This window comes from Cydia amplana, chromosome 27 (genome assembly GCF_948474715.1).
Source record: "Cydia amplana chromosome 27, ilCydAmpl1.1, whole genome shotgun sequence".
Classification (NCBI taxonomy): domain Eukaryota; kingdom Metazoa; phylum Arthropoda; class Insecta; order Lepidoptera; family Tortricidae; genus Cydia; species Cydia amplana.
In genome coordinates this window covers 1,241,367-1,258,358 of record NC_086095.1, presented here as the reverse complement: position 1 = coordinate 1,258,358, position 16,992 = coordinate 1,241,367, and the positions used below count along the sequence as shown (strand labels likewise).

At 39.9% G+C, this 16,992-nt stretch overlaps 1 protein-coding gene across 1 annotated transcript in view; it reads right to left on the bottom strand.

Annotated features, from left to right (window-relative positions):
- Window positions 1–3,227: 3,227 nt before the first annotated feature.
- The window catches only part of LOC134660509 (SID1 transmembrane family member 1-like), a 38,533-nt gene continuing 24,768 nt past the window's right edge, over window positions 3,228–16,992 (bottom strand). Inside the window, exons 15-20 of the mRNA XM_063516281.1 lie at window positions 16,365–16,487; window positions 15,378–15,494; window positions 12,137–12,269; window positions 6,379–6,504; window positions 4,687–4,765; window positions 3,228–3,414 (exon numbers count right to left, since the gene is read on the bottom strand). Coding sequence (XP_063372351.1) covers window positions 3,238–3,414; window positions 4,687–4,765; window positions 6,379–6,504; window positions 12,137–12,269; window positions 15,378–15,494; window positions 16,365–16,487 — 755 coding nt within the window. The 3' untranslated portion in view covers window positions 3,228–3,237. The remainder of the gene's footprint in view (window positions 3,415–4,686; window positions 4,766–6,378; window positions 6,505–12,136; window positions 12,270–15,377; window positions 15,495–16,364; window positions 16,488–16,992) is intronic.

The following is a 16,992-nucleotide window of genomic DNA, read 5'->3' as shown; positions in this document are numbered from 1 at the left end:
CAAAAGGTTACTGCGTAATCTAAATTATTTCTGCAGAATAAGGCAGTGTACGAGTATTTTATAAGTTCAAGCTTCTAATCATTTCATTGTTTTATTTACGATAAAAGTGCGAAAAATAGGAAATTCGCAACGAGTGGCGAATTTTATTCGCAACTCGTGTCGATTTAAAACACGACACACGATCGAAGAGAAGATAGTTGCTAATTACCTATTCGCACGAGTATCGTACAATAAAATATAGTCTGTCAAGCCATTTCCGTCAGTAGAAAGAGCGGCGAATTTAAAAAAATGTAGGCGCGAAGGATTATCGTCCCATAGAAAATTTGATTTTCGCGTCTTTTTCTACTGACAAAGTTATTTGACCGGCTATAGTTAATAATATATCTCCCTAAATATATGTGACGTTATCTATGAAAAGGGGCCTTATTGTCGATGGCGGTTACGCCATTTATTAACGATGCTCCGATATGCAGCGCGACGCTGTGCGGCGTAAGCGCCATCGATAATAAGGTGCCTTTTCATAGATAATGCCCCATATGTGAAGTAACTTAGAAAACAAGTAATTTTTATAACGAAATAATAATATTGGGGCTCGTTATCTATAAAATAAGCATTATTTAAATAATTACAATGTAACATGGAAATATGGAATGGATTGGAAGAGCACAAAAAGTCAAAAAATCGTGTGTAGATATTTTTGAGCTCTTAGAAGTGTATTTATTTCTAATGCTTTCGATTCTGGTGTAACGATGCTTTTATATCAAGATTTTATGTAATTGTGATTTATCTCTAATAAAAAAATAAAAAAAATATGAACATGACATGTTAACAAAATGATAAATCTATGAAATGAGACGATTTTTTTTATTGTAGATTTTGTTTTTGTCAGGTTTTGACAAAATTTGGTAAGTTTGAAGAACAAGATTACAATTACAACTTAGCCTGAAAAAAATGTATGTACTTTTCCGTCGAGTTACCAAAATACAATACGTTTTCGTAACTCTACAAACAATTTTATTTGACATACAGAAAAATTGCGATAATAATGTACAGAATAGGGAACTCTGTATATCCATCAAGTTTTATCGAATTATTTATTTAAACTTGATTGCACAAATTAACAAAAAGAGTACAAATGGCGGGCTTAACGCCTTGCGGCATTCTCTACCAGTCAACCATTCCACCCAAAAAAACTACAACAAAAACATCGCCCCAATATTTTGAGATCATTAAATCATAGCAAAATTAAATTAGTATTTGCCATTTTATGATTTTTTCTAACAATCAGACAAGACGAGAAGTATATAGCTAAGCGGACGAGATATTCAAAATGATCTAAATACGACTTTATATTAATCTTTGAACCCCGAACCCCGGCTCGTATCAATGAGTTTTTCGGAACTTATATACGAAATATCATTTGATATTTACCAGTAGCTTTTCGGTGAAGGAAAACATCGTGAGGAAACCGGACTAATCCCAATACGGGCCTAGTTTACCCTCTGGGTTGGAAGGTCAGATGGCAGTCGCTTTCGTAAAAACTAGTGCCCACGCCAATTACTCGGATTAGTTGCCAGGCGGACCCTAGGCTCCCATGAGCCGTGGCAAAATGCCGGGACAACGCGAGGAAGATGATGATGATTAATCTTTGAACGCTATGCCTTTTGTGTGCGCGTCATTGTGAACCTTGTCGGAATGCACAAAGGTTGATATTGGCCTGCATCCGCGCGCGTCATTTGACGTCTTTGGCTAAAACGGTTAAAAGAGTAAGATCATGTGTAAATGACAACTGGTCTGGCCTAGTGGGTAGTGACCCTGCCTGTTAAGCCGCGGTCCTGGGTTCGAATCCTGGTAAGGGCATTAATTTGTGTGATTAACACAGATATTTGTTCCCGAGTCTTGGGTGTTTTCTATGTATTTATGTATTTGTATATTATATATATCGTGGTCTGAGTACCCACAACACAAGCCTTCTTGAACTTACTGTGGGACTTAGTCAATCTGTGTAAGAATGTCCTATAATATTTATATATTTTATTTATTTAAAAAAATTACCTGGCCCGCATAGCCACTTCCGCTCCTCAGACGTTATTAACTTATTATAAATTCATACATTTGATCAAGCACCTTAAATTAATCGATCAATCATTTCATTTATTGAGTAAACAGGTCTCAACCCTTAACCAAAGAGAATTAAGAACACATAGAGTGCTCATGCTCACTCCATACATCAGTTTTGTTACCAAAACGACTATTATTATCGTAGTCGGCATCTAGCGTCAAGTAGCGGAATTATTAGTACTGCAACCCGACAATAGATGTCGCGGCGAACGCAGTCTAATTTAGCTTAACGATTTTCAGCTAATATTATAACCGGATTAACCGGAACTCTATTTTAAAACTCCTGCTTATAACATTTGTTGTAAATTGTTGACTAATACCACGGAATAAATAATAGTACTAAGTACAGAAGACTCACTCTCTAACAAAACGCGTCTGTTCCGATCAGGACAGATATGGCCGCTAGGTGGCGACAGCGCCACGCGCGGCTTATGGCTTTCCCCAAAATTGGTGTGGAACGGATGTACTTTTAGCTACCTGTTGCAAAGCGACGAAATCGCGGAGTGAGACACGCCTGCTAATACACTTTTCGTCAGTCGCGACACTCGAGACATCTAGCGTCAAGTAGCAGTACTGATAATTCCGTTACTTGACGCTAGATGTCGACTACGAAAATAATAGTCTGTTTGGTACCAAAACTGATGTATGGAGCACTCTATGTATTTTTTCTCTATGGTGATAGACTGATAGTGTTTGGTTGGTATAGTCGTTCGATTTGAAACTGGCCCCGAACGGCTAATCTTTTAAACTGACATCTGGATTTAGTTGAATTTTCTGTTCAGCTCAACCAAAGTCATTGTATCATTGAGGCATTTGCTAGTGTTACCATAGAGAAATATAGTAAGACAAGAGTGCTCACTCCATACATCAGTTCATCAGACTATTAATTTCAGTGTCTACATCTAGCACCGAGTAGCGGAACTATCAGTACTGCTACATCTATTGTCAAGTAGCAGTACTGATAGTTCCGCTACTCGATGCTAGACGCTAATAGTCTTATTGGTACCAAAACTGATGTATGGAGTGAGTAATCTATGTATTTTTTTCTCTATGGTTCGGGTCAAACCCTAATCTGCTAAATAGGCATTGTATCATTGAGGCATTAGCTAGTGTTACTTAGAATACCATAATCTCGCTCCTGGGCGTGTCCATGAGGTTATCGTCTATGGTCAGGTACATATTGAATGAGAAAAACATGGCGATTGAAGACATGAAGTGCCAGATGTCGTGAGCGTCGTACAGTTGAAGCAAAGAGCAGGGGCGGTTGCTCTGGCGAGATTGGGCTGGGGTTAACTGTAGAGAAAAATGCCGACTTATTTACAGTGTTGCCACTTGCACCATCCCACTAACCCGGAGCATAGAGAAAAAAATACATAGAGTGCTCACTCCATACATCAGTTTTAGTACCAAAAAGACTTAGCATCTAGCATCGAGTAGCGTAACTATCAGTACTGCTACTTGACAATAGATGTAGCACCGACCGGAAAGTCTTATCTCAACAGCATAAGACTTTCCGGTCGGTGCTACGTCTATTGTCAAGTAGCAGTACTGATAGTTCCGCTACTCGATGCTAGATGTAGACACTGAAATTAATAGTCTAACTGATGTATGGAGTGAGCACTCTTGTCTTACTATATTTCTCTATGCCCGAAGGTAACCGGGACCACAAACTATAATCCATTAGATTTAGATCAGGCGAGTAGGGTGGCCACCCTTTTGAACTTATGAATCCGGGAAAATTAGCAGTGGTGCAAATAATTTTTTTTCGGATACGTTGTACCATAGAGAAATATAGTAAGACAAGAGTGCTCACTCCATACATCAGTTCGACTATTAATTTCAGTGTCTACATCTAGCATCGAGTAGCGGAACTATCAGTACCGCTACTTGACAATAGATGTAGCACCGACCGGAAAGTCTTATCTCAACAGCATAAGACTTTCCGGTCGGTGCTACATCTATTGTCAAGTAGCAGTACTGATAGTTCCGCTACTCGACGCTAGATGCTAATAGTCTTTTTGGTACTAAAACTGATGTATGGAGTGAGCAATCTATGTATTTTTTTCTCTATGGTTGTACTATAGTTACGTAAGTACCTAACTTAATAAAATAATTAGAAAAAACGATGTCAACGTATTTTTGGGCCACCCTGTAGCACCATATGTACTATAAATATAAAAAACAACGGGATGCACTCAGGGAGTGCCGGCAGAAGTGAAAACTCAATGACTATTGCAGCACTATTTATAATTGAGGTTGACGCCATCTAGCGTTATTTCGTCGCATTACTTGAAACCCCTTAGCACATCACTGTTAGTACTCAAGTTATATTAATACCAATTAGAGGGAAACTCACTAGATGGCATTTAAATCAATAAAGAAAAACTCAATGACATTGAAGTAACAGTTTTTCGATCAGGTCACGTGTCCGTCTTACGTCTTACGGTCACGTGACACCTGTTACGAGTTTAACATTTTTTCCCCATCACAAAAAGTGCACAGCGGCGCTAAAGAAGTTTTCACTGCAATAAAAGCTTGTAAAATAACAACAATAATGTCACATACCGCCCAATTGGTGATCTGGTCCAAATAGAAATAGCTTGAGCTGAACCAGGTAGTGTACGTCAGCACGATGAACACCCAGCTGCGACAGACAAACATACACTATTAATAGGGTATTTGTATCAGTCGATCAGGTTTGTTTTGATGATCAAATGTCTGTATGGCACCCATTGTCTTAAATCAATACAAAAGTCACAAATGATGATCAAAGTCTGGCACCCGCACTTTACTGACGTTAGAAGCCGTTTCAATGTATGGAAAACAAGGAAATTGCGATTTTGTCGGTGAAATATTGCGTTTATGTATATTGTTGGCATACAATATTTGTTTAAATAAAATGTAAGGAATCGAATGGTATCATTATTTTTTTCCTATTTGGAAGTTAACTTTTTAGGGTTCCGTACACAAAGGGTAAAAACGGGACCCTATTACTAAGACTCCGCTGTCCGTCCGTCCGTCCGTCCGTCTGTCACCAGGCTGTATCTCACGAACCGTGATAGCTAGACAGTTGAAATTTTCCAGATGATGTATTTCTGTTGCCGCTATAACAACAAATACTAAAAACAGAATAAACTAAAAATTTAAGTGGGGCTCCCATACAACAAACGTGATTTTTGACCGAAGTTAAGCAACGTCGGGCGGGGTCAGTACTTGGATGGGTGACCGTTTTTTTGCTTGTTTTGCTCTATTTTTTGTTGATGGTGCGGAACCCTCCGTGCGCGAATCCGACTCGCACTTGGCCGGTTCTTTTTTTAACTTTAAGGCCTTGTATTTTTTTATTATTTCCATATATTTTTTAAATTTCCAATGTATTGTGATAAATTGCTAATTTTCTATAACTAGATTTAGTTATAAAATTCAACATGTTTCAAATAACCTATTACATCTTCATGTTCCTCGCGTTGTCCCGGCATTTAGCCACGGCTCATGGGAGCCTGGGGTCCATTTAGCAACTAATACCAACAATTGGCGTAGGCACTAGTTTTTACGAAAGCGCCTGCCATCTGACCTTCCTACCCAGAGGGTAAACTAGGCCTAGGAAAAGCCACTGGTAAATATCAAATGATATTTGGTACATAAGTCCCGAAAAACTCATTGGTACGAGCCGGGGTTCGAACCCGCGACCTCCGGATTGAAAGTTGCACGCTCTTACCGCTAGGCCACCAGCGCTTCTTCACCACTTATATTATTAGACCAGTCGTCAAATAATATAAGTATATTATGACATGATTGTTTATCAGTTTACTTCACTTGCACTATCCCATTAACCGGGGGTTAAGCGGTTAAACCGTTAACCCGGTGTCACATTGTACTAGTAACCATGGTAACTCCAGGTTTAACTGGTTAACCTCGGATTAGTGGTATGGTGGAAGTGGGCATAAGCATAGAGAAATATAGTAAGACAAGAGTGCTCACTCCATACATCAGTTAGACTATAAATTTCAGTGTCTACATCTAGCATCGAGTAGCGGAACTATCAGTACTGCTACTTGACAATAGATGTAGCACCGACCGGAAAGTCTTATCTCAACAGCATAAGACTTTCCGGTCGGTGCTACATCTATTGTCAAGTAGCAGTACTGATAGTTCCGCTACTCGATGCTAGATGCTAATAGTCTTTTTGGTACTAAAACTGATGTATGGAGTGAGCAATCTATGTATTTTTTTGTCTATGGCATAAGAAATGTAACGTACCTGTACCACTGTATAGACTCTCTATGTAGCAATTTAATAACGATATAAAACAGAGTGTACAGGAACAGATTACTCATCAGCACTAGCAGCAGATGTGACGCGAAGTCTCTGCTATGTTGTGCTACTCTGTGGACAATTAAAAATAAGAATAAGAAGAATAAGAATAATATTTATTTAAAAGAGAAAACCTTATTTAGTTTCAAAATTTAAGTTTTTTTTAACTTCCAAAAACGATAAAAGTAAGGGTACCATTCGATTCCTTACATTTCATCCAAAAAAATATTATATAGCAACTATATACATAAACGCAATATTTCACCGACAAAAACGCAATTTTCTTGTTTTATCCATACTACAAGATGGGCTCCCAGAGACCTTGACGTCACGGCCTCTGGCCGTTTTGTATAGGGCGTTTCGCGAGTGAAGTGCGACTGTCGGACTTTGACTACAATTTCTGACTTTTGTGTTACTTTAATGCAATGGGTCCCATATAGACATTTGATCCTAAAAACAAACCCGATCGATTGATACCATAAAAAAAAATAGTCATGTAGCCTATTAATAAGGTCCTGTGGGCCCTGTGGCCCTACCAGGCTAGTCACGTGATAGCCGGAATGTAATGAATGTAATACCACAGAATAAATAATAGTACTAGGTACAGAAGACTCACTCACTAACAAAACGCGTCTGTTACGATCAGCGCAGATATGGCCGCTAGGTGGCGACAGCGCCACGCGCGGCTTATGGCTTTCCCCAAAATTGGGGCCGAACGGATGTACTTTTAGCTACCTGTAGCAAAGCGACGAAATCGCGGAGTGAGCCACGCCTGGTAATAGTTTGAGAAATTAAGCAATTCAAAGAAAGAAAAAAGGAAAAAGAAAAAACTGTGTGTGCGTGTGTGTGTGTGTGAAAAAATAAGCTTTTTGTAAAAAAAAGATACAAGCTTTTATCGCTGACTGTACTTTTCTTTCAATAGGCATTACCCATAAGCAGCAATGACTACTAGTTAGTAGTCATCGGGACAATTCTAACCCAAACACAATACACAATTAGGTTTCGTTGTTTTATCACAGAGTTCCTATGGCCACCTCCTGTCTCCATCATCAGATCAGCTCGATGGTACCATAATATTGCATTGTCACCCGACTTACATGTGTATGCAAATTTTCAGCTTCATCGGAAACCGGGAAGTGGGTCAAATTTAGCTTCCAAGATCTGACCCATAGAAACAGGGCAGTGACATATTTTACTCCATATAATGATAATGTAAGCCTATAAGCTGCAATAGCCCAGTTGGCCAAGTTGGCTATTACGAGCAACACGCAGCGGCCAACATACGAGGGGTGTTCAAAATATTCTCGGTATGAGAATGAAAACAAACAAGTACGAAAAGTTTGATATTTTTATTTTTCAATATACTCCCCCCCTATGTTCATACACTTAAAAGATCGATCAATATTTTTTTTTAATCCTGCATAAAAATATTTTTTATCTTTGGAGTAAAAATGCTCCTCCACTGCCGCCTTCAATGCTTCATCATCGGAAAATTTATTTCCACGCAGATCCTTTTTAAGATTGGGGAACAAAAAGAAGTCGCTGGGGGCTAAGTCCGGACTATACGGTGGGTGAGTAACAGTTTCAAACCCACATTCAACAATAGCTGCCTTGGCAATATGAGCAGTATGGACGGGGGCGTTGTCATGCAGAAGCATAACACCTTTGGTTAACTTTCCTCGCCTCTTTTCTTTGATTGCATCCTTTAATTGACGTAGAATGTTAGCGTAGTACTGTCCTGTGATATTTACACCTTTTTCTTTATAATCGATCAGTAATACTCCTTCACAATCCCAAAAATAATAAATAAATAAATAAATAAATAAATATTCATGGACATTTTTTTACACAAATTGAATAAGCCCCACGGTAAGCTCAAGAAGGCTTGTGTTGTGGGTACTCAGACAACGATAGATATAATATACAAATACTTAAATACATAGAAAACAACCATGACTCAGGAACAAATATCTGTGCTCATCACACAAATAAATGCCCTTACTGGGATTCGAACCCAGGACCGCGGCTTCACAGGCAGGGTCACTACCCACTAGGCCAGACCGGTCGTCAAAATATCGTGGCCATGACCTTGCCAGCTGAAGGGATGACCTTGAACTTCTTGGGATGAGCTGAACCCTTAATGTGCCACTGCATGGACTCTTGTTTACTCTCTGGGTCATAATGATGAACCCAGGTTTCATCTCCAGTAACTATTCTTTGCAGCACCTCATCAGGATTTTCACCGCACAGGTCAATAAAATCGGAACAACAAGCTACACGCATGTCTTTTTGAAGCCGAGTCAGCATTCGCGGAACCCATCTTGCACTTACTTTTGACATATTAAGATGGTCATGGATAATATCATGTACGGTACCAATAGAGAGATTGGTTACTTGTGCTATAGATTTTACCTTCACTCGACCATCTTCCAATATAAGTTTTTCCACTTTATCAATATTTTCTTGTGAAGTAGCTACTACAGGTCGGCCAGGTCTAGGGTCGTCTTCAACACTCTCCCTTCCACGTTTAAACTCGCTTGACCACTTTTGAATGGTAGATAAAGAAGGAGCAGACTCACGGTAAACACAATCCATTTCCTCTTTTATGGTTTTTTGATTTTTACCCTGTTTTGTCAAGAATTTTATCACGCATCGATGTTCTAATTTAGTTAACATTGTCAATTCCCACATGATGTTCATGTTTGTTCAGCAATTGCAGAAAAACAAAAGAACATCTCGGTTCGAATTATACTTTCTTTTACCTTAGCGGCCAGTAACGAAAGAAATTTTAGAAAAGGTTGTAAGATATCAATACCGAGAATATTTTGAACGCCCCTCGTACGTAAGTGTTATGGCGGCTAGTGGCCTTGAAACCAGCTCCCGCGTGGCGCGGTAGTAACAACGACATGACTACATACCCATAAGCAGCAATAGCCCAATTGGCCAAGTTGGCTATTACCAGTGGCGTAGCTAGAGGATATGGCGCCCGGGGCAGGCACCAAATTTGCGCCCCCCCCCCCCAAACGAAATGAACTAACGAAAGGGTTACTTTTTACTTATTAAAGTTTACTTTTGATTTAGACAAATAAGTGTTTTTTTAGTCCATCGGTGGCTAACAAGCTTACGACTCACCTGATGGTAAGCGGTCACCGCATCCTATGGACGTCTGCACTCCAGGGGCGGGTAATGCGCGTTGCCGACCATTTTAAAACTTATACACTTCTTTTTGGAGATCTCCTTAGACTTGAAGATTCAATATCGCTTGTAAGTTTGGGATCGTAGACTATTCATAGCGCGCCTTTGGACTGATTTGAAGGGACCAAGGTGGCATCTAGGTGCTCCTGCCCAAAGGTGACAGCAGTACTCTTTATATGGGATCTGTCCATGGTCGTACGCAGCATTTTTTAAGGGGTGGGGCAGAAGTAGGGGAGGCTGGGGACGTTAACAGAGTACGGTTGAAACAGAGATTCTTAGCTTATGGTCAGAGACCAGGGTGGGACAATTGCCCCACCTTGCCCCACCGTGGGTACGCCTATGGATCTGTCTGCCCCAGAGTAAAGTATCGCCTCCCTTTATTGAGCACACCGAGTTTTTTGGATACGAGCGCAGCCTACCCAGCAAGATGGCTACGAAATTATTGGACGTCACTGATGGAGATGTCAACACCGAGGCTCCCAATACTCCCTGACATGGGATGGATTGTGCCTTGAAAAATAAGGTTTTCTTAGCGGTAAACGCGCAAAATTGAGCCTTGGTGGGATTGAATTGGACTAAATTCTCCCGATCCCACACCAAAACTCTGGATACCTCAATACCTGACACAGGTTTTTCACGGCATTCTAGTATCACAGAACGAGATGTTGGCACGGCATGTGTTATACAGGTTGGTCCAAACCTTGCCGTCCAAAATTTTTTTTTAGATTCCTCATGCTGTGGGCTATCAGAATATGTATGTTAGCCGACTTTTCGTAGTTTTCGAATTATGATTTTTATTGTTATTACTTTTAACTTTTGTTGAGAAATTCCGGGGTGAAGCAATTATTTATTAAAAAAAACTATTGAACTTTTTTGAATATTTCTTTTTGTAACATAATCCTTCACAAACGGCGCAGTTGCTAAATAAAAATCAGCATCCTCACTTGGCTGAGTTGGGAAAAAAAGACAAACTTTTACGTTCAAGCATGTCAAGCTTAGATGTTGCCCTTACCTAAATAAATAAAAAATACAAGCGATTTCAAAGACTTTTGGTTATTTTAGAAACTGCTAGACCCTACGTTTTTTTAAAAGATCAAAAAACTGATACTTAATAGTCATAATTTGTCAGAGTCGCCGGCCAAAGGAACTGAGGTGGAAAGCTTCCAAATTAGTAATTCATTACAAAAATCCTCTTTTGTTATTTCTACTATTATTTTATGGGGTCACTTCCCCATTGCTATTTATGTTATCAGTGCAAATACCACGAACAATTATTAGAAGGCATAAAAGCAACGCAAAGCTTCACCCCGGAATTTCTTAACAAAAGTTAAAAGTTAAACTCGAAATCTACTAAAAATCGGCTAACATACATGGGGTATATTCTGATAACCAACGACGAGCTAGGTTTCCAAAAAAAATTTTTTCACGTCAAGGTTTGGACCACCCTGTATACAGGGTGGCTAAAAAATAACTGCATTTCCGTTGCCAGGGAGGTTTTGGGATTATACTGACCAATTTTTACTTTGAGACCAACCCCTAAGTCGCGAAAAAAAAAATATGACTATTTCCTACATTTTGGCTGGTCCATTTTCTATGGGAGGTATTTGGCCCATTTTGGCGCCCCCCCTTGGACGGCGCCCGGGGCACGTGCCCCCCCCAGCACCCCCCTAGTTACGCCACTGGCTATTACAAGCAACACGCAGCGGCCAACATACGTAGGTGTTATGGCGGCAAGTGGCCTTGAAACCAGCTCTCTGGCGCGGTATATAACTTCACTGTAACATACATGACTACATACCCATAAGCAGCAATAGCCCAGTTGGCCAAGTTGGCTATTACGAGCAGCACGCAGCGGCCAACATACGTAGGTGTTATGGCGGCTAGTGGCCTTGAAACCAACTCTCGTGTGGCGCGGTATTAACAACGACATGACTACATACCCATAAGCAGCAATAACCCAGTTGGCTATAACGAGCAACACGCAGCGGCCAACATACGTAGGTGTTATGGCGGCTAGTGGCCTTGAAACCAGCTCTCGCGTGGCGCGGTATATAACTCCACTGTAACAGACATGACTACATACCCGTAAGCCGCAATAGCCCAGTTGGCCAAGTTGGCTATTACGAGCAGCACGCAGCGACCAACATACGTAGGTGTTATGGCGGCTAGAGTCATCATAACCAGGTCTTATATGGCGCAGTATATAACTCCACTGTCACAGCGACGTGACTATACATACCCAGTAAGCAGCTACTGCTGGGCTATTGCCCAGTTGGCCAAGTTGGCTATTACAAGCAGCGCGCAGCGGTCAACGTATGTGCGTGTTATGGCGCCTAGAATCATCAAAGCTAGGTCGTATATGGCACATACCCGTAAGCAGCAATAGCCTAGTTGGCCAAGTTGGCTATTACAAACAGCACGCAGCGGCCAACATACGTAGGTGTTATGGCGGCTAGTGGCCTTGAAACCAGCTCCCGTGTGGCGCGGTAGTAAAGACATGACTACATACCCATAAGCAGCAATAGCCCAGTTGGCCAAGTTGGCTATAACGAGCAGCACGCAGCGGCCAACATACGTAGGTGTTATGGCGGCTAGTGGCCTTGAAACCAGCTCCCGTGTGGCACGGTATATCACACCGCTATCTGTAAGAGAACATTTTTAGTTTAACATTTCGTATGTGTGTCATAATAGTTATTTACGATACAAGTGCGGAAAACTGGAAACACGAAACGAGTGGCGATAAATTAAAACACGACCGAAGGGAGTGTTTTAAATTGACACGAGTTGCGAATTACCTATTCGCACGTGTATCGTACAACGTTTTACAGTACATATGGCACTTTAAACTTTGGACATACGCACGGAAAGTGCTCTTTCCCGCACTAGTTCAGGAAAGTAGCACTATGTGTACTATAAAGAAATAAATAAGCATACAGGGTGGATTTTCTTTTTGGGTCAGTGAGGGCAGCTACCAGATCCCGTGCTGCTACGAGAAAACGGTCTAAGAAGACCTTCCCTCGATTTCAAATTAATGAAGATTGGCTTTTACAGATTTTGGAAAAAACATACAGGGTGCGAGAAAAAGGTCATTTTTGACAAACTTTTTTTTTGATGCCAATCGATCCCATTCCTATTAAGGATCAAAAGCTTGTATGGAACCAAAAAAAAATTTCCGGCTAGAAAAGCCACAAATCGAGGAAAACTTTTCCCATACAATTTGTTTAAAAAAGAAAACTTTTATTTTTCACATGCTATTTTTGTATGCCAATCGATTCCATTCCTATCCAGTATCAATAGTTTCTTTGGGGTCAACTTACGGTAATGTACTAAAAAGCCACAAATTAAAGAAAACTTTTTCCATACATTTACTATGGAGAAAATGTGAAATTTAATTCACATTTTTCTATCTGGCCAATCAGTCCTGTTACATTTAAGGACCATAATACTGTATGAAGACATTGCTGTAGGACTGATGGGCGAGATAGAAAATTGAGAATAACATTTCACATTTTCCCCATAGTAAATGTATGGAAAAAGTTTTTATTAATTTGTGGCTTTTTAGTACTCATACTCATACTCATACTCATTCTTTATTGGTAATAGATGATTACATGTCAACTTACATAGCTAGTACAAATAACATAATAAAAAATATATATATAAAGTATTCTAAATATTAAAGTTGATTCGCTACTTGCGTAGTTTTATATTTTCATTCATTTAAGTACATTAATATTTCGCAGTCAGAAATTCTTCTATATTATAGAACGACCGCTCAACAAGCCAAGTTTTAAGTTTGTTCTTAAAGAGTAACAAACTAGGTGCGTCTGTTATTGATGCTGGCAGGTTATTATACACGGAGGGGCCCATGACGTGTATAGTTTTTGCTCTCTTTGCTAAGCTACGGGGCACCACTGCTAGTTTTTGTCCGTATCGTGTAATCCGGTCGCTGTTGTCGCCCGCTTGGGGTATTTATCCAAATTCTCTCGCGTGTATAAAGCTGTTTGCAGTATCAATAGACCCGGCAACGTGATAATCCCCAGGGTGGTGAAGTGTGGCCTTGCAGACTCGTACCATGGGACACGAGCAATAGCCCTTACAGCTCGTTTTTGGAGCCGGAAGACACGCTGCCAATCGGCTGCACGTCCCCATAGCTCAAGCCCGTATTGAAGGATGGATTGTATACTTGCGAAGTAACAGCTGCGGACTGCCTGAAGCGGGAGAACGGTCATCAGCCTGCTAAGGGCGAAACAGGCACTACCCAATTTGCCGCACAGGGAATTAATATGGCTCTCCCACGTTAGGCATTGGTCTATGTGGAAGCCCAAAAAGGAGGTACTTTTAACCTGGTCTATGGTGCCGCCGGCGAGGCCTACATGCAACGGACGGCGCTTGCGCCCAGACAAATCAAACTGGATGATATGCGTTTTGGTTAGGTTTAGTATCAGGCCGTTTTGTTTAAACCAGTTCCACAGTTGTCCGGCTACTTGGTTTACCTTTACATTTACCTTTACTTTACATTACCGTAAGTTGACCCCTAGGAAACTATTGATACTGGATAGGAATGGAATCGATTGGCATACAAAAACAGCATGTGAAAAATAAAAGTTTTCATTTTCATACAAATTGTATGGGAAAAGTTTTCCTCGATTAGTGGCTTTTCTAGCCGGAAATTTTTTTTTGGTTCCATACAAGCTTTTGATCCTTAATAGGAATGGGATCGATTGGCATCAAAAAAAAAGTTTGTCAAAAATGACCTTTTTCTCGCACCCTGTAGGTTTTTTCCAAAATCTGTAAAAGCCAATCTTCATTAATTTGAAATCGAGGGAAGGTCTTCTTAGACCGTTTTCTCGTAGCAGCACGGGATCTGGTAGCTGCCCTCACTGACCCAAAAAGAAAATCCACCCTGTATACTGCTCACTACATACATCAGTTTTGTTAGCAATACGCTTATTATTTTCATGGTCGACATCTAGCGTCAAGTAGCTGATTTATCAGTACTGCTACTTGACAAATTCGTCAGTTGCGACACTTGTGACATCTGGTGTCAAGTAGCGGTACTGATAGTTCCACTACTTGACGTTAGATGTCGACTACGGAATAGCTCGCGTTTTGGTAAGAAAACTGATATCTGGAGTTACCACTCTCTTTACTTATATTTCTCTATGGTTAAAATGGGTCTCCATTGTTTCCCAAAAAGTTTTAAGTAAGCCATAATGTATTGTTTGCCCGCATTTTCGTTAGTCATAATTCATTTGGTCATAGAGAAATATAGTAAGACAAGAGTGCTCACTCCATACATCAGTTAGACTATTAGTTTCAGTGTCTACATCTAGCATCGAGTAGCGGAACTATCAGTACTGCTATTTGACAATAGATGTAGCACCGACCGGAAAGTCTTATCTCAACAGCATAAGACTTTCCGGTCGGTGCTACATCTATTGTCAAGTAGCAGTACTGATAGTTCCGCTACTCGATGCTAGATGCTAATAGTCTTTTTTAATACTAAAACTGATGTATGGAGTGAGCAATCTATGTATTTTTTTCTCTATGATTTGGTTCAGAAACGCGTCACTTTTCAGGATTGCCATATAACAAACCTAACCTAACCTAACCTATCTATAGGATAACCTTACGAAAAGTCTGAAAAGTTAACGGATTCAGTTTTATGACAAATCAATACATTATGACTTAAAACTTTATGGGTAAAAGGGACCCCGGTTAAAATAAGAATGCCCATGATGACTCACCCAGTCGGAACCTGCCGAGATAGTATATCTGAAAGGTCATGATGAGACACGTGGTGAGGTGTAGTATTGTGAACGCGACCCAGAAGTACACGTTAGCGTTTAGCACACCCACCAGACCTGGGGGAGAAGAGGCATTTTATTCACATGTGAGGCAAAGTAATCAAATGCAAATTTTGAGTTGTTTCCTTATGTTTGCTGGTAGAATTGACTTTTAAATGATCAATCAATCAATCAATATTTTTAGGGTTCCGTACCCAAAGGGTAAAAACGGGACCCTATTACTAAGACTCCGCTGTCCGTCCGTCTGTCACCAGGCTGTATCTCACGAACCGTGATAGCTAGACAGTTGAAATTTTCACAGATGATGCATTTCTGTTGCCGCTATAACAACAAATACCAAAAAACAGAATAAAATAAAGATTTAAGTGGGGCTCCCATACAACAAACCTTATTTTTGACCGAAGTTAAGCAACGTCGGGCGGGGTCAGTACTTGGATGGGTGACCGTTTTTTTGCTTGTTTTGCTCTATTTTTTGTTGATGGTGCGGAACCCTCCGTGCGCGAGTCCGACTCGCACTTGTCCGGTTTTTGTCTTTGTTGATGATTTTGGATGATAAATATTTAATAACATTCATTTGGATTTGATTTGGTTTGATTTTGTTTGATAGTTTACATGAAATATTTGCTTCTGGTTGGTGCGGTGAAAAATGCGTTTGCGTTTCAATCGGGGGCAAATTTTGTTTAACCCTCGTGCTTTGAAACCTTCGCAACGCTCAAGATTCCATTTTTCGAACCAATTTTGGAATCTTTCGCTTGCTCGGGTATCAATATATATTAGCACGAGCGGTTAAACAACAACTTTGCCCCTTTGTAAAACAAATAACTATTTATATTATGTCTGAGTTGGCTTTCTAGTTAAAATTCTCTATTGGAAAATGTCTTCAGAACTCAACGTATAATATACACTTCTTTAATAATGTGAACTTACCCACAAATATAATAAGAGCTAGAACACCGAAAGTGGCGTGAGCCCTCGCGTTGATGTCGGGATGCCGGGACTGGTATATCTTCACCATACATAGTACCGACGTAACGTACATGAACGACGTATCTATAACAAAAATATTCAATCATAATTACTTTTTAAGTTACTTACATAAGATGTTACTAACCATAGTTTTGATAAGTCTTGTAAATATGTAAAATAATTACTAACAATTTTATGGATATGTATGTCTGAAATAAATAAATGAATTGAATTGAAAATCACACACACAAGACAAAATATAATCTTAAAAGAAAATGAAAATGAAAATGAAAAATGAAAAATATTTTATTCAGTAGCTTAAAAAACAAATTACAGTATCTGCACTGGTGCCTCTTTTTAAGTGAGAATACACTTGTGCTAAGAGAACACCGCTCTTCCACGCGGTACAATAAGTATCTTAGGAATAATATGTAATATGTAATAATAATAATAAACTATAAAGCTTGGGCCCTGCCCCGCTGCCGGCGGCATTCTAGGTTAGGTTTTTTATAATGTGTTTATATGTATTTTTTATTGTTTTGTAAGTGTTTTTATATTTTACTTTTATATTCATATTATAAATAACCTA